The 27,548-nt window shown below is 40.2% G+C and overlaps 1 protein-coding gene across 8 annotated transcripts in view; it reads right to left on the bottom strand.

Annotated features, from left to right (window-relative positions):
• THSD7A (thrombospondin type 1 domain containing 7A) overlaps positions 1 to 27,548 on the bottom strand; it is a 522,569-nt gene that overhangs the window by 91,061 nt on the left and 403,960 nt on the right. For all 8 annotated transcript variants that reach the window (XR_006289020.1, XM_043541145.1, XM_037890601.2 and 5 more), the window contains 5 exons: positions 25,302 to 25,536; positions 21,998 to 22,113; positions 19,248 to 19,380; positions 15,281 to 15,384; positions 2,432 to 2,626 (listed from right to left, as the gene is read on the bottom strand). Coding sequence is in view for 7 of the 8 variants with exons in the window: in XM_043541145.1 (XP_043397080.1) it covers positions 2,432 to 2,626; positions 15,281 to 15,384; positions 19,248 to 19,380; positions 21,998 to 22,113; positions 25,302 to 25,536 (783 nt within the window). In the remaining variant the exon portion in view is untranslated. The remainder of the gene's footprint in view (positions 1 to 2,431; positions 2,627 to 15,280; positions 15,385 to 19,247; positions 19,381 to 21,997; positions 22,114 to 25,301; positions 25,537 to 27,548) is intronic.

The raw sequence follows: 27,548 nt of genomic DNA, 5'->3' as shown, positions 1-27,548 counted from the left end.
GCTTTAAGGTAAATTTCTAGCCATTTTCTTTGTGGAAGTAACAGTAATGTAAATTGTTCACCAGAATTATAAGAAGGTCCCTGCCAGTCTTCCTGAAGATTGAGAGTTATTCACAGTCTCTCCTACAGCCACCCACGCGTGGCTTTTTGGGACCCATGGCTGTAGGCCTTCTGATTTTGGATTGTTTCTATCACAACAGGGGGTGCTGGTGCCTAGGTTGCTATTGAGCACCCTCACTTCTGGCTTAGTGATTTCCAGTTTAGCTAGCTCCACCATGGGGTAGAGAATGTGGTTTCCAGCCACAAAAGGGGAATACTTGATAACATAAGAGAAAGCTTGATGTAATGGATTAAACACATGACTGTGTGTATTAGGACTCAAGCATTGACTCCATCCAGGGAATTAAATCAGTCATTTAACCTTTTCTCTTTAGTTTCCCCACCTGACAATGAATAGAGTATTCCTTACGTACCTAACTGGGCTGTTATGATGACTGATCAGTTAATGTTTGTGCAAATTTTAAGCCACAATGAAATTTCAACAAAATGCAGGAAAAAGTGTTTGTAAAAATGTTCATGAAAAACATTTTGTAACCATCTGCAATAACCAGAAAAACCTCCAATTTTTGCTGGGCTCACAAATTTTGCTGGACTCTGATTTACCTTATATCAGAGGGGTAGCCGTGTTAGTCTGAACCCACAAAAACAGTGAGGAGTTTGGTGGCACCTTAAAGACTAACAGATTTATTTGTGCTTAAGCTTTTGTGGGTAAAAAACCCACTTCTTCAGATGCCTGGAGACTCCATGCATCTGAAGAAGTGGGTTTTTTACCCATGAAAGCTTATGCCCAAATAAATCCATTAGTCTTTAAGGTGCCACCGAACTCCCCGTTGTTTTTGTGATTTACCTTATGTTTGTTCTGTGCATAGCACACTGGGGCATCGACTCCCGTGACAACCTTCGGGCACTAATGCAGTGCAAACAGTAAACAATAATGACAGCAGATCTGTGATAATTGAGACATTTGGAGACAGGCTCTAGAATTAGCTTTTGGAAAATGGTCAATAATTCAATGATTATGCCCATTTTGGCTAGAGGGGTTGATTTAGGGCAGGGGTGGGCAAACTACGGCCCGCTGGCCAGATCCGGCCCCTCGGGGTTTTGGATCTGGCCCGCGGGATTGCCACCGCCACAGGTTCTGCGCCACTCCAGGAAGCAGCCACACCATGTCCCTGCAGCCCCTGGGGGAGGGGGGCAGATAGCTCTGCATGCAGCTCTTGCCTGTGGGTACCTCCCCCAAAGCTCCCATTGGCCAGGAATGGGGTACCCAGCCAATGGGAGCTTCGGGGGAGGTACCCACAGGCGAGGGAAACACGTGGAGCCCTCTACGCCCCCCCATCCCCACAGGCCGCAGGGACGTGATGCCGGCCGCTTCCTGGAGCAGTTCGGTGCGGTGCGGTGCAGTGCGGCGCGGGGCTGGGGCCGGCCGGGAGCCAACCCTGACTCCAGTATGCGCCGCTGCCACCCTGGATCCACTCTAGGTAAGCGGTGCCGGGCCAGAGCCTGAACCCCTCCTGCACCCTGCCCCCAACTCCCTGCCCTAAGCACCCCTCCTGCACCCCAACTCCCTGCCCTGAGCCCCCTGCTGCACCCTGCACCCCTCCTGCACCTCAACTCCCTGTCCTGAGCCCCCTGCCACACGCCGCACCCCTCCTGCACCCCAACTCCCTGCCGCATCCCACACCCCTCCTGTACCTCAGCCCCCTCCTGCACTCATACCCCCCCGCACCCTAACCCTCTTCCCTGAGCCCCCTCATACACCCCGCACCCCTCCTCTGCCCCAACCCCTTGCCCTGAACCCCTTACTGCACACTGCACCCCCTCCCACACCCTGCACTCTACCCCTGCACCCCAACCCCCTGCCCCGGCCCTGCAAGCAATTTCCCCACCCAGATGTGGCCCTTGGGTCAAAAAGTTTGCCCACCCCTGATTTAGGGGCTGAACAAAAGTTCACGGAAGGACTGCATTGACTTCCATGCGCCTGGACCACATTGCTTTAAATATTTCAACTCTGTGTTGAACAGGTAGTGTTGACTCAGCCCTTCAGAATGATAAATGGTCTGCTATGCAGTTTATTGTGTACCAGTCTTATAGAAGAGACCATGACTTCATCTGTAATCCCATGTTAGTTTTCTTATGACCTAGAGTTTGCTGTAGTGTCCTTTACTGATATTGCCCCCCCTGAGACCCTGCAGTATTGTGTAGTGCATGCCAATTATCTGCTTGGTTGTTGCCCTGGACCCCAGAGCTGCCTGCTTGTCAATGATGTATGCATTTGGGTATCCTTCAGACTGATGGGCACTGTATAAGTTTAAAATAAAATAAATAGCAGCTAATAATAAACAATGTTTCAGTAACCCGTTGACTCTTACCAACAAGAGAGCGCTTTCTCGTCCTGACTGCTCCACAGTCCCCATTGCAGGAAGAAAACTTTGACCAGATTGTGAACTGACAGTCATCTTGGCAAGGAATTTGGCAGGCCTGTGTTAATGTTGGTAAAGGGCCTGCATATTTAAGGCACTCACTGATGTCAGCGGGTCCTCCATCTTGTCTGCGACAAGTAATTGCTGGAAACAAATAAGTTTGGAGTTTATAAAGAGCTGTCAGGCTTATATCTAATCTATAACAGTGGTTCTCAACCAGGGTACATGTACCCCTAGGGGTATGCAGAGGTGTTCCAGGGGGTACATCAACTCATCTAGATATATGCCTAGTTTTACAGCAGGTATATAAAAAGCACTGGTGAAGTCAGAATAAACTAAAATTTCATACGACTTGTTTATACTGCTCTATCTACTATACACTGAAATGTAAGTGCAATATTTATATTCTAATTGATTTACTTCATAATTATATGGTAAAAGTGAGAACTTAAGCAATTTTTCAGTAATAGCGTACTGTGACACTTTTGTATTTTTATGTCTGATTTTGTAAAGCGAGTAATTTTTAAGTGAGGTGAAACTTGAGGGTACGCAAGAGAATCTGACTCCTGAAAGGGGTACAAGAGTTTGGAAAGATTGAGAGCCACTGATCTATAATATAGCAATTAGCCAGGAATGCCCACATTTCATACAGTAGGTCAGACAAAATTCTGCTACTAAATCATAGATAAAACCCAGAACAGCTATGTGTAACACAACGGCCTAATATTTACAGATGTTTACACATTACAGCTAAATGTGTAGATCTGAAATTTCTGGGATACTTTAGTCTATTTAAATTACTTCTTTATTGATGTTTACCGACAATACAATATTAAAAGGTAACCTCTACTGTGATATAATATTACAGCAGTAAATCCTGTTAGGAATTGCCACCCCTCATAGATTTTCACATAATCAAGTTATGTTAGACATTTCCTTTCGAGATGGACCCAAACTTAGATACCACAGTATGAGTGCAATATAAGAACATGAACAGAATTCATGTATTCCAAGACCAGAAGACACCACTGTGATCATCTAGTCTGACCTCCTGTATAACACAGGGTAATAGAACTTCCCCAAAATAGTTGCTAGAGCAGAGCTTTTAGAAAAACATCCAATATTGATTTAAAAATGGTCAGGATGGAGAATGCACCATGACCCTTTGTAAGTTGTTCCAATGGTTAATTACTCCCCCTGTTAAAAATCAACATCCCATCCTTCTTGAATTATGAGCACAGAACAGTACACAGTACTCCAGCAGCAGTTGCATCAGTGCCAAATATAGAGGTAAAATAACCCCTCTGACTCCTACTCGAAATTCCACTGTTTATGCATCTCAGGATTGCATTCACAATTTTGGCTACAATGCCAAACTGGGAGCTTATGTTCAGCTGATTATCCACCATGACCCTCAAATCTTTTTCTGAGTCACTGCTTCCCAGGATAGAGTTCTCCATTCTGTAAGTACGGCCTACATTTGTTGTTCCTGAACACATTTACATTCAGCAATGTCAAAATACATGTTTGCTTGCGCCCAGCTTACGAAGCAATCCAGATCACTCGATATCTATGACCTGTCCTCTTCATTATTTACCACTCCCGCAATTTTTGTGTTGTCTGCAAACTTTATCAGTGATGATTTTATGTTTTCTTCAAGGTCGTTGATAAAAAAAGCGTAGGGCCAAGAACCAATCCCTATGGGTATGGATGGCCAGTAACCCGACTGTTGGGGGAGGCTAACCCCTGGCCACTCCCCTTGTTTCCAAGGCCCTGCTCCTCTCCATCTGCCCCCCTTTCACCCCTCCCTCCCTCACAGGAGCCCAGACCACACACACCCCTGCGGCCCCCGGCCCCAGCGCCAGGAGTGAGACCCCAGCCCCAGTGCTCCAGGAGATGCGGCCAGCTCTGGTGCACTGGGCAACAGTGCTCCCAGCCCTGGGGCTCCTGGCAGCCAGGTGGGGTGGCCAGTCCCAGTGCTCCAGGGGCACAGCCCCAGCACCAGCTGCCCTGACTCCCTGCAGGAGGCAGGCCAGCCAGCCCGGGCCAACCAACCAAGGCATAGCGCTCTGGGAACCACAGGAGGGTGTCTGGCCTGGGAATGGAGTGTGGGCGGGGCCCCGCTAGACTGTTTGGGAAGGCACAGCATATGAATCCTGCCACCCATGCCTATGGGCATAGGTGCTGGAACTAAGGGTGCTGCCACACGCTTTGGCTTGAAATAGTTTCCATTATATACAGGGTTTACAGTTTGGTTCAATGGCCCCCTATATAAAAATTGTTCCAGCACCTCTGCCTGTGGGGTCACATGGGGGGACCCCTGTAGGATCCCACCCATTGAAAACTGCGAAGTTTGAACATAGGTTTCAATACAACACATTACTGAGAAGAATAAACACAAAGTAAGGATCCAGCTCTGTGTTCCGATTCTGAGAGCTGCAAAGTTTGGAGTGATTAGAATGAGTCACTGACTTCTCAGACAGGTATTGTAACATCGTTGCCTGACAACTTACGACAACCTTGAACAATGGCTGGGCTAAAACACATTAGCTGTGTGATGAGAGTGAGATGGGTGTACAAGTATTTTACAGCAGGGTAACAGTACGTTGGAACTAACATTTTGTACTTATAAAATCTGTATTGTTTTGATTAATTACATGGGGGGAGGGGGGAAATGGAAATTTCAGATGTCCCAAAAAGAAGTTCCTGGGACACCAGGACATGATATTGAAAACCAGGTCTAACCCATGAACACCAGTATATATGGCAACTTTATATATAATCTCCCCACTGCACCTCCTTTTCAGAATTACTGAATGCCACTTCTTTATCACTACCTTTTCCACCTGAATTTAAACAGTTATATCACATGCAAACATCCTCCATACCCCATTTACTGTTATTTGTTGATAGAATTATAGCGTTAGTCTAAATACAGTACCATAATAAAATACATTTTACTTCCTTTTATCCCAAGATAATTCCAGTATTATTACAAGTTAATTCTATTGAAAACTTGTAGTTGTGTTGTTTTCAATGGGAACAATGGCACGTTAATGTTTCTTGGTTTATGACAGCACACAGTATGGCACAATAACTCACAACTGCGAAAGTAATTTGGGTTACCAATTGATAGGAGTAACATAGCATATAAACAGAATACAGTCCACTAAAAACGTGAAAAAATAACAAAGCTTTATATTACATTTTAATGAATAATTCAGCAGCAGTGTTTTTATGCTACTGACAACAATGGTTTTACTGGACTGTGAACTGAAAAAAAACCTCAATTATGCTGCACAAAGTATGGCATAATTATGTTCAGCTGCTGATGGGGAACCATAAATAGGTTTAGCTGCAACGTTTCTAAAGCAGTAAAAATATCTACGAAAAACTAGCTCCTTCAAGAAGAAAAGGAAGGAATAAATATTTGGAAAATAAACCATTCGGTCTTGCCTTATATATCTTTAGATTCTTAAAAAACAAAAACAACAACAAGAAATCACAGTACTGCTTTAGTACGACGGCTTACAAAAGAAACAATACACTATATTTAAAATGCCCTTAACTATAAAACTAGAAATCTGTATCTCTATAAATTATGTGTATTTTGTTTTTAATTTAAATTTAGAGTGGTGGTGTTTTATTTTTCCTGAGACATTACAATAAAATTGAAGTTTCTGACTGATAATTCAGTACTACCTTAAAATATTATTAGAAGGCCCTAAATGAAAAAAAACAGGGTTGAATCTTAAGCTGCACTTAGCTTCTGCATGGTGCTGCTTCAGGGGGAACAGAGGAGAATAATAATGAAAAGCTGCTGTAAGCAACCTTTACAATTCCCCTTGATCCTTGGCTCAACTGGGGGATTGAAACAACCACTCTTGACATAAACAGACTCAGTACTGCTCTGAGCTGCGCTGACTAGTCGTCTGCTGACTTTTATGCTATCCAAGGATTACCCTCTGCTTCTTCAGGCATTAGTTTGCTCATTTTTGATGCACTTAGTTCTCTCTCACACACACCATTTTCCTCTTTGAATGAAACAGTGTGAAGTTGATGAGGTTTTGTTTCTTGTCAGATTTGGGTTATGAATTTGAGCTATCGGGCTAGTTCCTGAATTTGCTTACTATTCCAGTGCTGTTTATTTAGCCATTTTTACCTAACGCTCCCACCAATGCTTATCTCTTCCTTGGTCCTTTGGTGTCTCCCCAGGCATTTGCTCATCACCACCTTTTGTAATATGCCTCACAGGAAGTTAACATTTCTGTCCATGCTTTATTGATCGAGGTGAAAGTTAGGAGGGGTTTAGGATTCAGAACCTCTTTCTCCTCCTATGTGTCTCTTTTGAGTTTACAGGGTGCCTTTTCTCCTTGAGGAAAGACTAGGTGAACCTTCACCGCACACAAAAGCAGATTTCTTAATCAGAACAAGGTTTGTTAAAAACAGAAAGAAAATGGAGTAAGAACAAAAAGAAACAGGTTGCTTATCAAATCTACATTTACACTTTGCAAACGTTAAACTAGGCAAGACAGTCTCAGTTACAGAAAAGAAACACAAATGCTTATAGAAAAGGAGTACTTGTGGCACCTTAGAGACTAACAAATCTATTTGAGCATAAGCTTTCATGAGCTACAGCTCACTTCATCGGATGCATTCAGTGGAAAATACAGTGGGGAGATTTATATACATAAAGAACATGAAACAATGAGTGGTACCATACAAACTGTAACCAGAGCGATCACTTAAGGTGAGCTATTGCCAGCAGGAGAGCGGGGGTAGGGAGGGAACCTTTTGTAGTGATAATCAAGGTGGGCCATTTCCAGCAGTTGACAAGAACGTCTGAGGAACAGTGGGGGGTGGGCAGGGGAATAAACATGGGGAAATAGTTTTACTCTGTGTAATGACCCATCCACTTCCAGTCTCTATTCAAGCCTAAGTTAATTGTATCCAGTTTGCAAATTAATTCCAATTCAGCAGTCTCTCGTTGGAGTCTGTTTTTGAAGTTTTTTTGTTGAAGAATTGCAACTTTTAGGTCTGTAATTGAGTGACCAAAGAGATTGAAGTGTTCTCCAACTGGTTTTTGATGGCTTTCAAAAGGCTTAACAATCCACCTCAGAGACTGCATTTCAAAGATGAGTCTGCCGATCTAGTAAAGTGGTTTCTGTCTGGCCCTACACCCTGTTCATTGGGGAAGGCAGTTTCACCAGTATGGGTGGAGTTTTTCTAAAACCAACTCTCCCTTGGCTATTAAACATGACTTTTCTAACAGACGTCTCCAGCCTGTCACACCCTCTTTCAGAATCTTATGTTGTTTGTGCATCTAACTTTTATCTGGCAGACAGAGATGAGAGGCTCCCTCTGGAGCTAATACCTCTTCTTTTTCAAGGATCAGCTGTCAGTTGTGCACTGAAGCAGCCAAAGTAGGAGAAAGCTTCATCCTTGAAAACTAAAGATTTCAGTCCCATGACAATACAATATACAATGTAGGTTGTGATACCGAATCTGCTCCTGACATTGACTCTCCCAGCGTCCATAACAACGCACCATTCCATGCCACTAGATCCAAGTGACTGGCTTTTGATTCAATTGTACTGTGTTACACTACTGATTTAATGGTTAGTTTTTCTGCTGCTGACAATACATGGTGTTGACAACTGTGTACTTTATTGACATGGTACCTTGGCCAAGTAATAATCCATGTCCAGCTGTACTTTTGCATTTCTTTAAGTATTTAAGAAGTTGTTAGACTGTCATTCACATTTTTTCCACATAGGGTCGAATTTGGGCATCCACAGCTCTAGTTCAATTCAAAGGGAGCTTCAGGTGCTCAGCACATCTTGCCAAGCCCATGGCTCTTTAATTATACTCTATAAATGCCCAGCTGAGATCTATGATCAACCTTCATCACAAGCAATGTTTTCAACTCCTATAAAGGCATTCAGTGCCTGGCTAATAATCAATCCTACCCACCCACATCAAACTGATTATACACATTAGCATCGAGAGGAAGGGTTGTGCTTGTTCTGTTACTGGATTGAATACAAGTGATTGTGAAGTGTACACACAAAAAAAACGAGAGTACAGTTAACAGAAAAATCAAATGTAAAGTGGATACAATTCACTTAAGAAACTGTTTCCCTATTTAACAATTATCATCTCCCAGAAGAGAAGTGTGAAATAAACTGCACTCTAAATTTTCTAGACAAGGGACTTTGATGGTTGATGTAATTAAAGATCTGTCTGATAGTGTCACTTGAACTAAGCCACAAGGGGCCATAAGCTAATATGTTTTGTTATTGTTGTAATTAAATACGAATGCTGTATCTGTTGTTATGTGTAGGTAAAAACAAAACACCATTTTTGTTTCCTTCCATGTTTTTTTGTTTATTTTTTACTGAATTACTTAAGTCGCAATGGCCAAGCAGCATAAAAATATATTTTAAAAGTTTATAAATGAAACAGCTTTGTGGTCCCTTTGCTTTACAAAGGACTTTCATTCATTTATTTATTAAATGGCAAAAAAATTTGTTAATTCAGAGTTAAGGTTGCCCAGTGATCTCTTATTCAGAAAAACTCAAACTTCAGAAAGGCAGGAAATACAGAATTAAGGTAAACAAATGGTGCAATCTTAACTCAGCCCCCCCTGGGGTTGGCAATAGTCACTGGGAATTATGTACATTCACTCTAGCTGCATTCTCTGTCTTAGGAGTAGCTGTACTGAATGGTGGAGGAGTAAATGGAAGAGCTGTGATTGTGATATGAGAAGATCTGGGTCTGAGCCCTGTCCTCCCATGTGTGTTATCAAAGGAAGGAGGTGCACAGGTACCTTGAGGTTCCAGTCTGCATCATTACATTACAGAATTGTGTAGTTGGGTCATTACCAGGACACTCGAGTCTACTGGACATGGGTATTGTCAGTAGTGTGGTGGGATATGAAACCAGTCTGTGGATTTAATGATGGGGAGGGGAAAGTGTAGGTGTAGGTGGTATCTTGTGGCAAGTGTGATGAGGTTATAGAAGAGTATGAAACGATGTTAAATTTTACAAGTGCAGTATTATGTCGGGGGAGTAGGCTCACTGAGCATAGTGCTAGTGGCACCTGTCCATTACAGTGAAAAGGAAGAGTGAGTGTGTGTGTGTGTGTGTGTTATGGGCATATTGGGGCATTGCTCAAAGAGAGAAGAGTTGAGGTTGGTGGGCATTTACCTTATCTCTGTATTTCCTGGTTTTCAGAAGTTTGAGTTTTGCTGAATTTGAGGTTCTAGAAGGGCACGAGCTATCACTGGGCAACCTTAACTCTGTATTAACAAGGTTTCTTCCCATTTAATTTCCTAGGTTTTTTTTTTTTTTTTTAAAACAGAAAGAGAAATATTTGTTGGTAGGAGTTTGTGGCCAGACAGCTGAATCCTTACCTTAGATTACAGCTGATATGCTACTGTGGCTAAGTAATACTCAAAAGACCTAGATTTTATAGATTTTCATCAGTGTATCTCAAAGAACTTTACATCCCTATCCTCATTTTACAGATGGGAAACTGAGACCCAGAGAGGTGATGTGACTAGCCCAAGGTCACCCAGCAAGCCGGTGGCAGAACAACAAATAGTCATAGTCCAATTTAATCCCTTCAGTTTGTCATTTTAAAGAGCCAGAGGCTTCTGATGAGCTAAACAAGAGAAGCAAAATCTTCACATAAACTTTTCATTTGCTTTTCCCCAAAAGCCTGGTGGGTGCTATCCCCTCTTTTGGGGTAACTCTGGAGTGTTGAACATGCTGCTGGGCTGATCTGAGCCCTTGCTCTGGGTATGTGTACACAGCCCGTGACCAAAATATCAATTATTTTGCAGGTCAGGAATGAAATGCTTTGGAATTTCTGTATCAAGGGAAGCCAAGCCTGCACTATGTTTGATTTTAGTTAGGAACATCAGTCCATCACTTTATATGACCACTGAAGTTCATTATTTTTTTTCTTAAAAATATATGTTGAAAGAAAAGCAATTTTGTTAACAAAATAAAAAAGCCATTTCTTGTCTTTCCTCCACACCAAACTCGAGCTCTAAAATTGTGACATGTTCATTTACACTGACACGATTTGTAATAAAAGCTTCATTATACAGGACAGCTAGAAGCAGAACTGTCTTGAAGGATGAATCATTCTCCTAACATTATGATTCACCCACTTCCCTTTACTGTCAACCAAGCCCAATGTAATAAAATAGCTGAAAAATTAATATTAGGGTTACAATATTAGGCAAGGTCATTCTAACTGCACCTGTGGACTGTCACGACCAGCCTTCTCTCCACTCGTTTTTAATGATCTCTCTCCCCATTTTTCCTTCCAGATTTAATTACTTTGTCTGACTAATGTGTGTTCACAGTACAAATAGTACTGAATGTCTTGTGTGAAAGAAACTGCTAATGAATCTGTATAAGTGGGATCTGTCCATTCTGTGGCATGTGTTCCTTTGGCTTTAACACCATTGGTGCTAAATTGTATGTGATGCTGACTGTGTGTGTAGGCAATGAAGGCCAGAGCAGGACAATTCTAATAATATTGGGAAACATCAGCTCCTAACAGTGCAAATGAAGAACTTCGAAATTGAGGATGGTTCTTGTAAATTGGAAAAATGAGAATTACTTGTTCTACTGAATAGGAATACAAAATAAAAGTAAGATCCACAGGAAACTAAATTGCTGAGATTGCTTCTCTATGATGATCACTGCATATCACTATAATAGGAAAATTATCACAGAGCAGCCAAAGGATGGTGAAATGTAACACTCATGCCAAGTGTTAGAAACTATTTAATACTAAGAACAAATATCCATCTTAATGTCTCATTTATTCACAGATAGGAATTTTTTTCCACCAAAAGGATATATCTTTATCCTCACACACACACACACACACACACACACACCCCATGCAAAGTGAAAACCAACAAACATTTGGGCATCTTTAAATATACATCCAAAATATTTATGATGAAATCGGTAATTGTACTGTAAACTCATATAAACAAATATTACACTAAGAGGATCTTAAATTTGAAGGTGCAGCTTTTCCTGATTTGAGTGCTTAAAGGTAAGATTCCTTGCAAAACAGTACCTCTGCCCCTTCATGAATGTGCGTTATGAAATGGTCTAACTAAATGATCACATACTACAGTAATTCTAAGATCATCTTTTTACAACTTGGGGAACCTGTGGCTCTTTGCCTGCACACCAAGCAACATGTACAGCAGCTCTCCTCGACCTTCATAACTTACCAAGTCAATAAGGACAGAACCAACATCTCCAGTGGAGCTCTTGCTTCAGTCCATTCAAACCTGGACAACAGTTTCCTGTACAAAGCCAAATTAGCTAGATGTTTGTGTATAGTGCAGCAACTCTTAGCTGCACACTTGGCATGAAATTTACTCCTGTGCACTTAAGAACCACTGAAGTTCCACTTAAGCCCTATTTTCAAGGCTAAAATTAAAACTTAAGTGGCGTATATGTTAACCTTCTGGACAGAAGAAGTGACTATCACCCTATAAGAAACTCATGAAAAACATGCACTGTGCATACTCAGTATGCAATTTTCAAGGTACAAAACTCAGTTAAAACTACACCAATTTTCTCCAGAATGCACAAAGATACTTCTACACAAATCGGGCTATTTGTGTACAAATGTTCAACTTCCATTTCCCAGCCATTTTGGCTGTAGATGGGTTCAAATAATGGAAAACGTCTATTTATTTCACTCTCTAATGCCTCTAGCAAAGCTGACGTGATTTTGCTCAAATTTGCCAAATAGTTCATTGCCAGGCAGAAAAGCCTCAAATTAGTCTTTCCCATTCCTGTTAGAATACAGTACACATGCTAATATTACAGAGCAGGTAACTAGAAGAGTTATTTTTACTCTGTTCTGCATTAATATTTTGCAGATTATTAATTCATGCAGTGATCGTTCATCTGTGAATACATACCAAACACAAACAAAAAATCCAACCCCAACACAACAACAAAAAACCTACTGTGTAATTTATATAGCTTCACATCACAGGATTAACAGCTGCTTGTATGAAACTTCTAAACAGGTTTCCAAGCAAGTCCATCCTCTAAACAAAACATTTGTAATGTTCTCGGACTGAGTTGATGACGCTGACTTTAGAAAAAGTAACAACAGCAAAATCAAATTCTATCATATTCCTCTTCTTTTTTTCTGATTGCCAGCTGCAATGCTCACAGAACTACCATAACTGAGCCCCATTTGAATCAGAGGCAGAAAATAGATTGATCAACTTGTATCTGAGTTAGCATTGTATATGCACCAGCGATTAAAAGAAATGAGACTAGTAGAAACGAGACTGGGGAGGGAGAGATAGCTCAGTGGTTTGAGCATTGGCCTGCTAAACCCAGGGTTGTGAGTTCAGTCCTTGAGGGGGCCATTTAGGGATTTGGGGCAAAAATTGGGGATTGGTCCTGCTTTGAGCAGGGGGTTGGACTAGATGACCTCCTGAGGTCCCTTCCAATCCTGATAGTCTATGAGTCTATGATACTTACGGTCCCACGCTATGCACAGTTTTGTCATTTACCTAAAAGGGAGAGGCCAATACTGGGCTCAGGCCTGACTTTCAGATGTGCTGAGTAGCCATAACTTTCATTGCCTAAACTGGACCCTCAGTTTCCAAATTTGGGTGGTCATGTCAGCACACAGACAGTTCTAGGGTACCCATCTGAGAGCCCAGAGAGGGAGTTGGGCCCCCATCTCAAAAGTGAACAACTGTCTTTCCCAATCTGCTCTAAAGCTAAGTTTGCACTATGTAGACTGAAACCTCATCCCTTTCCTAGAGTTTGGTCCATTAATATACTGTAGCTCAAGCTTTCTCCACAGGGTTCCTAACTCAAGGCTGTTCTCCAGTGCTTAATTTGTGCCAGGGCTTGTCAGGGCTAAGCCCTGGCACCTCTAGGCTTGGCAATTCATAGCTCTGGCACTTCTGAGCTTGCTGCATCAGTTACAAATGTAAACATTTTTTTTTGCTTGATCTCTGACACCTCTTTCATTGCAAATTAAGCACTGCTGTTCTCCCATACCCTAAGTCTTCTCTCTCTCTCTCCAGAGAACCACTCCCACCACTCATATCTGGACAGGGTGACAAGCCTCTGACTTAACTGAGTCTGCAGAAAGCACTTAACCTTTCTCAGACCATTCAAAACCTGCTAGCTCGGTGTGGTGTTTCAGGGAAACAGTGTTATGCCAAATTTGAAAAATGTGTCCATAGTATTTCCAAAACTACGTATTACTGTTTGTGTGTGTAAATGGAGTTACAGGGCACTATATAAGGAAAGCTCAGCAAAACTCTCATGGTGCATTGTATATAAAAAAACTGTGTGCTAGGATAATTTAGGGTGTGCTTCAGGCTACAGTACTGATTATGAGCAAAAGATGTAACTATCCTGCAGATTTAGATGTTGTTTCTACCATGACAATACAAACAAGGAGGCAACATTCTGTATCATCCTGATTTGCTGCCATCAAAGAGAGAAATCTTATTTTCTAGGTGCATAATCTGATTGTTGCCTCAAGAAGCTGTGGGGTCCAGAAATAGATTGGACTAGTGGTATGTCATCAGGAGAATTACACACAGTCAGCAGATTTTTGTACTAGCAGGCAATACCTTCAGGATTCATTTCATGGTATACCTTAAATTCATTTCCATAACATCTTTAGAATCATCTGTAGAAGCTACTAGGTAAAGATTTACTCTACAGAAAACCTAAAAGAATATCATAACCTGTTTTGACATTGCATGTAAGCTAATAATCAGAACACCTCACTTATGCTGCCAGCAACATCTCTTGCTCAGGAAACTCCTCTGCATTCTACTAAGTCAATACTGTTATAATGGATCAGAGTTTCCATTAAAAAAAACAGAAAAATATCCTGCAATGTGCAGGAGGTCAGACTAGATGATCATGATGGTCCCTTCTGGCCTTAAAGTCTATGAGACTGGGAGAAAAATATCCTGAAGTTCAGGGTTCACTGGTCATTCAGAACAATTCCATTATTGCAATACAGTAAGTGGGAATTGCAATTGAAATTTCCACACTGATTTCACTGAATACTCCTCAAAAATCTCTCCTTATGCAATGCAGTCACATTTAGGTGAAGATGTTATCACAAAAAATTCTTGGTAAAACAGGTGACATTGAAACCAGGCTTTTGGCTACTAAAATTATTTGCTATCATATGGAAGATATAGAAGCCAGATTCTCAGATCTAAGCATAATGGGCATGCCCCCAAAATGTGTGCGTACATGCAAAACACCACATATGTACAAGCAAATCAGCATTTTCAATGCAGAGAAGGTATGTATGTAAGCATCTAACTATTTATAAGTCTAAAAACATAGGCTTTTGAGAGTGTAGTTACTCCATGTTTGAAAACTTGGCCCAGATAATGAGAATAAATTTTAGATTCTTCTTTCTCTTGGCAAAGGAAAAAAGGTGAGAATGGTTGAACAAGAAGCAGCATTAACCTTAGTCACACACTGTAATAATATTTAAATAAAAACTTAAAACAGATATTTTATGAACAAATATTTTCCAGGGGTTGGTGTGGGATAGGTCCTGCCAGGCTGGTAATCTAGTAATTTCCCCTGATGGCTTTCATTTATTTTAATAAAACATTAAGTCTCTAGTCTTTATGGCTGCAATGATAACCTTTAATGTGGGAGAGGTACTACTTCTCCCTCCCCACCAATTTAGCCAGTGACTTTTAGGAAATAAAGGATGGAAGTAAAGTCTCTCACCTCTTGCTTGTAGTCCAGGCCCACATGTCTCATGGGCACCTGGGCTATCCTGACGAACATACCATGGTACCAGTTGGCATCTTCGCCATTTGTGGGTCTTCCACCTGCAACAAGGAAAAGGATAAATTAGAAACACTACATCTAAATGATATCTGTCAAAATGTAAGTAAGAAAAATATGATAGGTTACTTCAGAAACAATAATAAATGATTACTTATTATTAGCCTATCACAGATTGTCCACAACAAAAGTTAACAATAGCATGAAGCACGTTGAGTTTTCTTTTTTGTTATCATTTTTTTGCTGTGCTCCGCTTATAGCTCCTGTTAACTTCAGCAGGAATTGCAGGTGTTGAAGAGCACCAAAGTGATGTTTTTCATTCTCATCTTCATCAGCTGCTCCATATTAAGGGGCAGGACAAGATCAGAAATTAGGATAATCAAAGCCGAACCCAGCAACCGTCTTCATCAGCAAGCATTCAGTTTTGATGGCTTTCTTGGAACAGACATATTATTAGGATGGAAGACAAATCAACTCTGGAATGCATTTACTAAGGAATGTCACACTGCCAGCAATACAGTGTTGCCAAAAGCTTTGGTGGTGACATAGGGTTGCCAATGATGCACATAAACTGAATATCCTGGCAGACCACCTTAAGGCTCTAGGTAGAGATGGATCTGGGTGGTGCTCAATCTCTTTTGGATTTGCAGTAAGATGATGGAACAGGACCATTGTCTTCCTTCATGTATTTTAAAATACCAAGCACTCTGCTGGTTTTCAACAAACAAATAATGAATATAACAGCTGTAATAATTCTGCTGCCAGGATTTGTGTATCTGTGTCTTGTATACTACTTTGACATTTCATCTCAAATTTTACAAAACTAATACGTTTAAACCCTTTTTCTTTATAATCTGATTTTGATTACTAGGACTCTGAGCATGTTTTATATTTTTCATAATAAACAAGTGACTGGATTTGTGTGCAATTATCTATTTAATGAAAGGGCCCCTTCACTGTGTTTGTGTGTTGAGGGCATTTTACAGTTAGTCAACAGAAGCCTACTGCATATTGAAAATGTGGCTGTGATGGAGTGAGTTATGTCTGAGTCAAATTATGAACCCTGTCTTGTTTTGTGTGTGGGAATGTTGGACACTGTGATTGCACAAGCCTGGATGTGCCAAAGACAACCTATTGCACTGCATTACAGACAACTGCCCTACCTGGGACAAGTGCTCGACACCTCACTGAAGGATTCTCACTGAGAAGGCATCAAGACAACAATATGGAACCACGAACTTTGAATGACTTTCAACAACTGGCCCATTCCCATGGAACAATAGTTTTCTATATAAGTGGATAAGGCATGACGTGTGGGGAGAAGGCTAGAGTATCCCAAGTTGAGAGCCTGATAAAGAGGAGAGACCCTGCTTAAAAGCGAGGGTCTGATCTGTGTGTGCAGGTGGGGGATACCATTGTGCTCCACCCCCGCAACCCCTCCCCCACCAACCAAAAGACTTGCAGTATGGTGAGAGCAGGAGGGACTCCGGCTAACCCGAAACATATCAGCAAACCTCAGTCTCACAAGCGGTGAGATCCGACCAGTGGAGGGAGCATCAGAGGATTTTTGTTTTGTTTTCAAAGATCTGTAACTGTTGAGTGCTAAGTCTGTGTTCCTTGCTTTCCCACCATATTATTCCAGAAGGGGTTAAACTAAAAGTTCAGAGTGCCCTCAGACTAGGTGGTGCGCTGAGGGCATGTAGGTGACTTGGGGAGAGGCACAGAAGGTCTCAGACACTGATTTCCAGGTCTAGGATGGCTGGGCAGCAACGGCCCACATCCCAAAGAAGGAAGCCCACACAAGAGATTTGAGCCAGAGAGTGTATAGTCCCAGATCTGGAAACAGTTATTAGACTCTAGCCAGATCCAGTTGGCTTGGAAGCACATGGGACCCAGAGATTTGGATCACTTCCAACAGGCTAGTGACTATATAGTGGGGCATGGGACCAGGTTGTAACAGTGGGGAAAACATAATTTAATCAAAATAAACAACAGGGATGATGAATTTCTAGAAGACTGAAATAGATCAAATAAATCAATACTGTACAGATTTGATTATTCAGTTGCATATTTAATTCAGTTATAAACATTCATTTAAAAAAATTTCTGAAGCTGCTACAAAATTTCCGCCATAATACTGTAGAAGTTAGGTGTAGATTGCCCCAGAGTACACAGGGCCTTGAATATAGCAAAACCTATGCAGGATGGCTATTCTCATGTCCTGCTGTAATCTCAACTGAACTGAGTCATTCAAAGTGAAAAAAATAAAATGCATACGTGACTCATAGCACCCACGTGCCATAGCCATCAAAGTGTGGCTTCATGTGAGATCGTCTATACCTTTAGCCCCAGCTTTTAGTGTAACCTGCTTTCCTTGTGCTGCTCCCTGAACTGAGGAAGGAGTAGGGAGCTGGCTGTGTGTGTCATTCATAGTATGTGCCCAGGACAGAGAAGAAGGGTGATAAAGGGAAGGTTGTTTAACACTAGTCCCTTCCAAGAAACTTAAGCTGCCCTGCCTACCACTGCTAGAAACCCAGTGTTCTCCTGCACACAGCATCCTGCACACACCAGTGGCTCAGCTGAAACTCCAGGAAAATCATCTGGTTTTGAAGGTGTTAAATAGCTGAGCAGCAGCCTATGTTTAAGGGATAAAATGATTAAGCTGACACTGCAAAGGAAAGTTTTAAAATTATATTTGGAGTGCTGCGTTTTGGTAGCTTCAAGCACTGTAATCATATCCTCATATACCATTCAATTAGAAATGTTGTAATCTCCTAATGGATCGGAAGTGATAATTCTCTGACACAGGATCAAAGTAATATATTAATAACCTCAAATTGTTTTCCATTCTGTTGTTGCCAATGGAAAGGACATTTATCAGGATCATTATGACAGAATGGCAGCATTTAGGGGAAACAACAGGTGTTCTTTGCTACCAGGGAAGAAACAGGATATTACTTTCTGAATCAAACATGTCTTTCCATTATTTATATAGTACTGACAATTAAATTCAACTAATTTCCTATTATTGGAAAGGCCTAAACATCAGGGACCACACCTGGACTGCTTTGTGCCGCTCTGGTACTAAGAAGCAGCTCCAAATCTGGCTTCACCTTCTACTTGAGAATGTACTCACCTAGGGGACTCCTGAGATGGCACAGGGCCACTATAGTGGTTCCCACACAGTCATACTTATAGCCCAAAGTGTGGGAGGAATAGTCAGGTTACCCTTATATCCTGGCAATCCTTACCTGCTGGAATGGTCTTCTGCATCCTCTGGTGAAGATTACAGCAGCCATGAGGATGCTCTAACCTATAAAATGGATTGTTGGATAATTGATGGATAGTTTGGGGGCTGGATTAGATGCCAGGATAGCTTAAAGCCACTTGTGTACACACCTTCCTGAGCTGTGGAAACATTTCCTTTCTTCTCGGAGGTTGTCATCCTCCAACACAAGATTGGATTTCAGTAATGCTATATGTATTTAATTTACGAAACACTTTTAGAACATTTAGAAAGAAAGCTTTTACCTTTGACTGCTCTCATACAGTGTTCTCAAAGAACTGCTAAGAGATAATTATTCAAACATTTGAAATTTAACAACCAAAGAGTTGATGTTGTGGTGTGTATGACATTTATATCTGTAGAGGTCAAATATGTGTAATTAGAAGCAAAACACTGGAACAAAAGAACTTTGGCTGGAATCCAGATGTAAATCCAACAGAATGTTAACACAATTGGCCAAATACAGGCCTCATGTAAATGGATGTAACTCCATCGAAATCAATGGAATTGCACCTGCTTTTACCAGGCCTGATTTGGCTCTGTACCCTATTTTCCCTTGCACTTTACAGGATGTGGGAGCTGAAGAGACCGGAATAATTTCTCATAATTTATTCGGGTTACCTGTAAGTATAGCACACAGGAGGAGCCTCACATTCCTTTTCCTCATATAACGTGTCTGGGCAGTCACGGCCACCATTTGCAGGGAGCTGGAGGATGACTCGATGGCGAGACTGTTTCTTTACTGTGACATCCCCTACCAAGAGTACAACAGTGTGTTTATTCCCCCCTCATACACAGAAGATTTCTAGAATTAGGATTATACTGGGACTGTAGTAATTAGAAATAGAAAAGATTTAATATATTACATAATTGATTCCGTTGCTGTACAAGACCAAGTTATTTTGCCCATGACAGAAAATTAATGATATTAACTTACTATTACACTTGATCTCAGGACAAAGGGTGAAAAAGAAGCATTGGTACAGAAAGCATTTCTGTCAATAACAATATACATTCATACACTGTACGACTGAGTGATATGCTAGATGAGCCTGATATGCTGCTATGCTGTACGGCTTCATAGATTATTTTATCCTTAAAATTAAGACATGTAAGCAGAAATGTACATAGTGCAGTGAATAATAAAGCTCCATTCCCTAAAGAGCTCAACAACAAAATTTAATTCTTTTACCCTTATCTCCACACCCAGGAGGTGTGTGGCAGATTTAATTTATGCATTAGTCTTTATCCAAGATTTACTTTAACTATATCTGTGTTTCCCATATGGGACTTATATTACCCTACAATCAACTACCTTCCTCAAGAGCATGCAGCATGTTTAAATGTGAAGTTTTATTTCCCTGATATGACTTAATTTACTGGTCTCACATTTTTCATTGTTATAGACATTTAGTATTGATGATAAATAGTAAATTATTGCAGTAAAAATTAGATTGTGGTCATATTCGAAAAGTCCGAGCTCTGGGCAGAAAAAAATATGAGTGGAACCATAACTCTGTAGTCATTCCAGAGCCCTGATTTGCTTCTAAATCTACCACGATCTAGAAGTTTTAAGTTAAAAATATACATTTTGTAAAACAATAGCCTTAAAAACTTAGTATGGATAAATCATGGCAATCTGGTCCTAAACTGCAAATAAGATCTTCACTTAGGGCATTAGTGTTGCTCCAAACCATGCTGACTGGTCTGGTAATAGCTTCCAAACGGTCACTGCAGCAACAGGGCAAACATGGCTCCTAGGCAACACTCCAACATCAGTGGCTGAGAGGGGAACAACACAAGAACAGCTACACCAGACTATGACACCTGGGTATTCTTCAAAACAGGAGGAATTCTCAGGTAGTCAGTAAAGTAGCCAGAGCAAGAGCCAGGATCTCTCCCAAGGCGCATAGCAGAAGAGACTCCCAGAGATGCTGCTGACAGCAGCAGCAGGGACAGGTGATTATTGTAAACTGAACATTGTTGCAAAGATATTGAGATAACATTTGGCTACTGAGTAGAAATGATATTCATTCCATTAATCAATTTTACTACCTCATTTGCCTGTCCCTATAGTTTTGTTTACATTCAGCGTGTTTCAATTTGCAGTACATGTTCTTGAGGATACGCTCAAGTTATTAAGAACCTTTTTTAAAATAAAACAAGACAAGACAGTTTTGCACCCTCGTCAGGGAACAACCCTGCAGAAGCATCTCAATGAGAAAATTATAATATTGCTCTGAAAGTATAGAATATTAGAAGTGATTCTAGGGCTTCATAGTAATATTATGGCTATGATGAAATAATTTATTCCAAGTTTTAAGTAGCATACCCAACACTGTGTACTATCAAATTCAGTGGTCCTAACTATCATATTTTTAAGGTTATACATTTAATCTCCCTAATTCTTTATTAGTGGTTGTATGCTCCAACAACTAATTGGAATGACTGTAAAAGTGACTTTGCATCCTTTGCAAAGCATGGAGAATTGACTTTGATATTTAAAGGGTATTTATTTGATGCAACAATCTCATATTTTTTTATAAGTGACAATGAGTAATCACCATGCTCCATGAGGGAATTAACACATATGAACATGGAATTACATTATTGACTATGCCTATAATAGTGCATATTAGAAGAATATCTTCTGTTAAGCTTAAAAGAGAAAAAGTGATAAGGCAGAAATATCTGGGCAACAATAATTTTTTCAATGCTTCCGCTGTAATGATAATTTCAAAGCAATAAAAATTCAATTACATCTATGCTGTGTAACTTCTTTTAAAAGCTTTGAAAGACTTTGCAGTGGGCGTTTAATTCAGAACCTTAATATTAATTTGAATGTTGGTTATTTTTGTGGTTTATTTTCTTATGATTGTGAAGGTAGTATAAAAGCGAATGGACAAAAATGAAAGAGAACCACTTCTGTTAGTACTTTAGGACTGACATGACAGAGACTTTTAACTTTTGTTGGGCCTACTACAATCATACACATTTGTTAAAACAAGAATAGAACCAAATTTTGCCCTGGGATATTTGCTCAGGTTTTCCAGTGAAGTCAAACGGAACAGTATGCAAGGGCATATCTGACCTGCATTTAAAATGTTTTTCTAGTCGTACAACTGCATTGCAACCTTCAATGGTGTTAGAGTATTCCTGTCTATGTGACTAATGAGCTATTTCTAAAATGGCAAATCTAACATTCACCATAGCAACTGCTATGTCACAGTGGCCTCTCTCTGAAATACAAGTGCACCATCTAAGAGAAAAAACTTTGCCAATACCAATCTGTCAGAAGCCTACACAGTAATAAACTAAGTGTGTGGTTTATTTTTAAATAATGCCCTCTAATACACAGTGAATTATAGTACCTTCTTGACATGGGGAAGAACACAATGTCCAATCACTGTATGGAGTCACTATACAGTCTTTCCTACAAGGAAGCAAACAAGGCCTCACCGTTTCTGGTCGAAGGCTTTCAGGACATCTAGGAAAAAAAAAAGGAACATTATATAATGAATGATCATTCTATGGCAGTGTTAACTCCTGAGGGATGCTGAGAACCTGCAGGTTTGATTGCAATTTTTTTTTAACCATTTAAATGCTAGCCTCTATAATTTTCAAATGGTGCACAAGGTGCCAGGTGTATGAATACATTTAATGGGAGTCATATTCTTATAACAACCGCCCCCCCGCTTTCCCCTGCACTGCTTTTCAGTTTAAGGATAAGGATTCCAGTTGCCATTTGCAGGAAAGCACGCCCGGCAGTTGAGATACAAGTAATCTTGATCTGCATGAGACAGAATAATCTTGAGTGAGGGTGGAAAATTTAGAGCAAGATGTCTTTGTTATCTGTACTTTTGCAGAGCTTAAGAAAAAGGATATAAAGAGACTTCTTAGGATGGTTATTTAAATCCAGCAATTTAGATGTTGCTTATGTTTAGGTCTTGTCTACACTAGAAAGGATCTTCAAGATAGTTATACTGGCACTCCCTCCTAGTGGAGGCACAGCTTATATCTGCAAAAGAGTTCTTTAAACTGGTATAGCTTATTTTCTTCGCTGAACTGGTATAAGCTATACTGATTTAAAGAACACTTTAAAGAACCAGTTCCCCAAACAAAATAAGCTATAATGGTAAAAGGATCTTTTTTTTGCTGGTAGAACTGCATTTACACAAGGATGATTTTTTGCTATGTTTGCAAAACATTTTCGTATAGACCAGACCACATTTAGCACAGTTTTTGACAATATATATCAATAACTAATCTACATTCGTGCACATTATAGTTTTCTAGGATTTTAGAAATCTATGTGATTCAAATTGGCTATGTGCATTCATAAACCAATACAAATTTGACATGAATTAAGGAACACAGCCACTTGATTCAGAAAAAGCCAATTAGATCATCCAGTTTTCTCCCCTATGAATGCAGGATTGTTTTCTGTATTTTTTTCGTCATGGAAAAGATCTTGTGCATTATGTGCTGGTGTCTATTTCTGCAAAGACATTACATATTATGACCCTGATTTCCACTACAGCCAAACTGTGCTTGGATGAACTGGAGTGGCAGCTGCAGGAAGCTGGCTGCACCTTCCTGATTCTCAGGCACCCAGCCCCGATGGATGTAAGGTAAGAGTAGCAGGGAACCTGTTCTGACTTCCATTATTAGTATATGGTCTGCAGCAGGACATGCCACCACCCCCGGCCCACAGAAGACTCTTGACATGCCTCTCTCTCCTCTTACACCAGAGATGGTGTGGGTGACTGAAGCACCTTTGCTAGCTTTCAACTGGCAGAGATTTCTTCTCTGGAAGGGGAACTCTCGCCAACTATTCTGACCCTTTCAAGTTCATTTTGTGTCACTTACATGGTACAAAGTAGCCTCAGCAGACTGGAGAATCAGAGTGAGAATGTGTGTGTGTGCACGCGCGCGCGTGTGCGTAATCAAATACAGTTGCCAGTTTTAAAGAGTTATTTATCAACAGTTACCACACAGTGACTATGTTTTCAGAGTTTTTTCTATTCTTAAGATAGGAGATATCTTTGGTAACTGTTTGATAATGTTTGTAATGTTTGGTAAATCTTGACTTTCTAATGACTTTTTTTTTTTTTTTTTTTTACTTAAGATGTGTATACAGACAGCACAACATTTACATTGACAAAATACCTACTTTACACAATCAAGATTATATGCAATTTGACTAATTGAGGGCTTCATCTTTCATGAAGTCTGCAGGTTCCAGCCCTTACTCAGAGGCCTTTTGATGAGGCAATTGGTTCAATTAAAAAGCCACTTCTATGTTTATTAATGTTTCTATTTAGTATAGGTGGCTTAAAGCAGCTATTGATTTTCTTTTCCAACCCTTATTCAAGGTGAAATTAAACAGAAGTGATATGAGCTGACGTTTGTTACTTGTAAGGTAGATAAAGCCAATAATATTGATTTTATCATATCACAGTAATCCGTTTTATTAAGGGGAGTTTAAAATGAGGTTCCTATTTACATTTTCATGTCGAATGTGTGCTCTTTAAAAATGATTTAATAAATTTAACATGACAGTTTGAAAGGTAACCAATGCCTTTTTGTTCTCATTTCACAGGATTTGTCTATGACAAGATACAACAGTCCTGTTTTCAAAATTGTAAGGTCAAATCAAAGGCAAGCACTCTAATGGTTGATTTAAAAATCAAAGGAAAACTCATGGTAGAATGATTTTTTTTCAATGTAAAATGGTTGCCCACTAACACTAAATGGAATGCTTATTAATATCATTTTAATGTGGTTGCATGCGTACACATTTTAAAATATGTGATGTGCTAACTATCACGTATATGAGTTCTCCTCCCCCACTCTTCCTTTTAAAGTGAATTTAAGATGACCGCCATGCTGATGAAAGCAAGACATTGGTGGCATTGGGCAAAGGTGCAGTGTGAGAGGCAGCTGCTTTAGAAACTTTCTTAAAGAGCTCTGTTAAGCTACTTTGTTCTTGTCCTGCAAAACACCATCAATTCCATCTCTGGACCTCTCCTGACCAGGATACATTGGCCATACTAGAGAGTGACAAACTATATGGGCAATTAAACTATTGGGCCACACAGACCTCTTAAAATCTTGGTTATGAAAAAAACCTAACATGTATACGAACTAAGATCTCTATCCTGGCCCTTCCTGGTTCCCTGGTGAGGAGTCTAGTAGAGCTATGTAAACAAAGATCCACAGCTGCAGAGTACTACTTGGATCTTGAGGGGCAAACCACTACCAGCCCCTCAGGGGTCGTAACACAGCAACTAAATGGCTTTCAATTCCGAACCCCTCTCCAGTGGCGGAATGTCTGAAGGCACAGGGTAATTCCTGGCTGATCAACAACTGGGAAGATGGATTGGACCAAGATGCTTGGAGTCAGTGTCTCTGATTGACAACTCTGAATTGGAGCTGTCAGCAGAGTCCACTGTAGTGAAGATCCCCCATTGCGATCACCTACTCTTTGCTCTACGGTTCTGCTAGCATTTTAGATTGTGTGCTTTTAAAAGTTATTTACTCATCAGAGCAGACATGACCATCAGTTGAATTGTTTCCCTTTGCAAATACTCAGCTGATTACCTGTATCTAAAAAGGCAAAATAATAATAATAATAATAATTAACTTAATAAAGAATAGTTCAAAGATCTTTACTTTTTTGGTCCCACTTGTCCCACGTTGACCCTCACACAGATGACTTTTCTTGTTTGCATCCCAACAGCACAGGTGGCCTCCCCATTCCAACTGGTAGATGAGTTGAAAGTGGACACAGAGACATCTTCTATACACTGGCCCCAGGGCCCAGTCTGCCAGTGGTACACAGTGCAAGGGTGTTCATTACAGCTGCGTGCTTCCTGAAGTGCACTACTGTTTGGGCACTGAATGCCTCCTGGAACAACAAAGCAGTGCATATGTTCATACGTTAGAAATAAATAAATTATTATAAATATATTTGAGATTCATATTAAATACATACCAGAACACATGTCCTTTTAAACCCTTCCTTGCCCCTTATTCAAGTTGTCAAATAGTAATGAACAAACATACAGAACAGATCATGAACAGAAAATGAAATATACACGAGGGCAATGTTCAAATGATGATATCACATATCATACAGTATCTTAATCTGCTGGGAATAATGAATAGCCTGTTTTTAGTTTGAGATTTGCCATCATGCAGACTGTGTTAAATAGCATTTTGGTGAGGAGAGGAAGATTCTAAGCGGAAAACAAGGTTAAATTAACTAGTTATGCACCTCTGGAGACCACTGTTTATATCCAGTTCAAGGAACTAGTGAAAATGAGTTTGGAGATTTTGTCCTAGATTCCAACTGATATTTATCCACATTACAGAATCACCAAAGAATTCGGCACAGTTGGCAATTTCAGCTCCAGCTTGAGATGGCTGAGATGTTGTAGTTCAAGATTAAAATGCAGTGATATGCCAGTAATTGTGTGGGAAAGCTGAGATAATGCTATTATCATTATGTTCAGCTCTATTAAGTGCTATCAAACCCACCTAACCTCCTCATCCTAAACAAGTTGAGGAGTGTCCTTTCCCATTAAGATTAGATCAGAGCAGAGAAAGCCATGATTTAAGCATACATTTAATAATTCATGGTTTAAGCACAGAATAATGGGCCCTTCTCTGGATCTGCTTTAACTGCCCATCTCCACAGGCTGAAAAAGACAACATCCTGCCCTGGTAGGCGCCTATCCTAGGTTGTGGAAGAAGTGAAGTGTGTGGTTGCACATTAGTTACACAGGGAACACCTTGCTTTTCCTCTGATATCACTGCAATTATCACCTTATTAGGATTCAAACTTTTTACGTATGGGGGAGAGGCTATTCTAAATTTGATTTAGACAAATAGGGAGGAACTGGTTGAGAATTTGAAAGTGGAAAGCAGCTTGGGTAAAAGTGATCATGAAATGATAGCATTCATAATTCTAAGGAATGGTAGGAGAGAAAACAGCTGAATAAAAATAATGGATTACAAGAAGGCAGACTTTAGCAAACTCAGGGATTTGGTCGGTAAGATCCCATGGGAAGCAAGTCTAAGGGAAAAACAGTTTGAAAGAGTTGGCAGTTTTTCAGAGATATTATTAAGGGCACAAGAGCAAACTATCCCATTGTGTAGGAAAGACAGGAAGTAGGGCAAGAGACCACCCTAATTCAACCAGGAGAAATCTCTACAATGATCTGAAACTCAAAAAAAAAATTCCCACAAAAAATTGAAACTATGTCAAATTAGGAAGCATGAATATAAAAAAATAACACAAACATATAGGGACAAAATTAGAAGGCCAAGGCACAAAATGAGATTTAACTAGCTAGAGGGTAACAAGAAAACATTCTATTAATACAGTAGAAGGAAGGGGAAGACCAGTGACAGAGTAGGCCTATTACTCAATGAGGGGAGAAGACAATAACAGAAAATGTGGAAATGGCAAGAGTGCTAAATTATGTTTTTGTTTCAGTTTTCACCAGAAAGCTTAATAGATATAGGATGTCTAACATAGTGAACACAAGTGAAAATGAGCTAGGATCTGAGGCTAAAACAAGGAAAGAATAGATGTCTTCAAGTTGAAAGGCCTGATGAAATATATCCTAGAATACTCAAGGAACTGACTGAGGAGATATCTGAGACATTAGTGATTATCTTCAAAAACTCATGGAAGACAGGAGAGATTCCATAAGACTAGAAGAGGGCAAATATAGTGCCAATCTATAAAAAGGGAAATAAGGACAACCCGGAGAATTACAGACCAGTCAGCTTAACTTCTGTACCCGGAAAGATAATGGAGAAAATAATCAAGCAATTCATTTGCAAACACCTAGACAATAATAAAGTGAGAGTCAACAGTCAACATGGATTTCTCAAGAACAAATCATGTCA

This window comes from Chelonia mydas, chromosome 2 (assembly GCF_015237465.2).
Source record: "Chelonia mydas isolate rCheMyd1 chromosome 2, rCheMyd1.pri.v2, whole genome shotgun sequence".
Lineage (NCBI taxonomy): Eukaryota > Metazoa > Chordata > Testudines > Cheloniidae > Chelonia > Chelonia mydas.
This window is presented reverse-complemented; position numbering and strand designations above follow the sequence as displayed.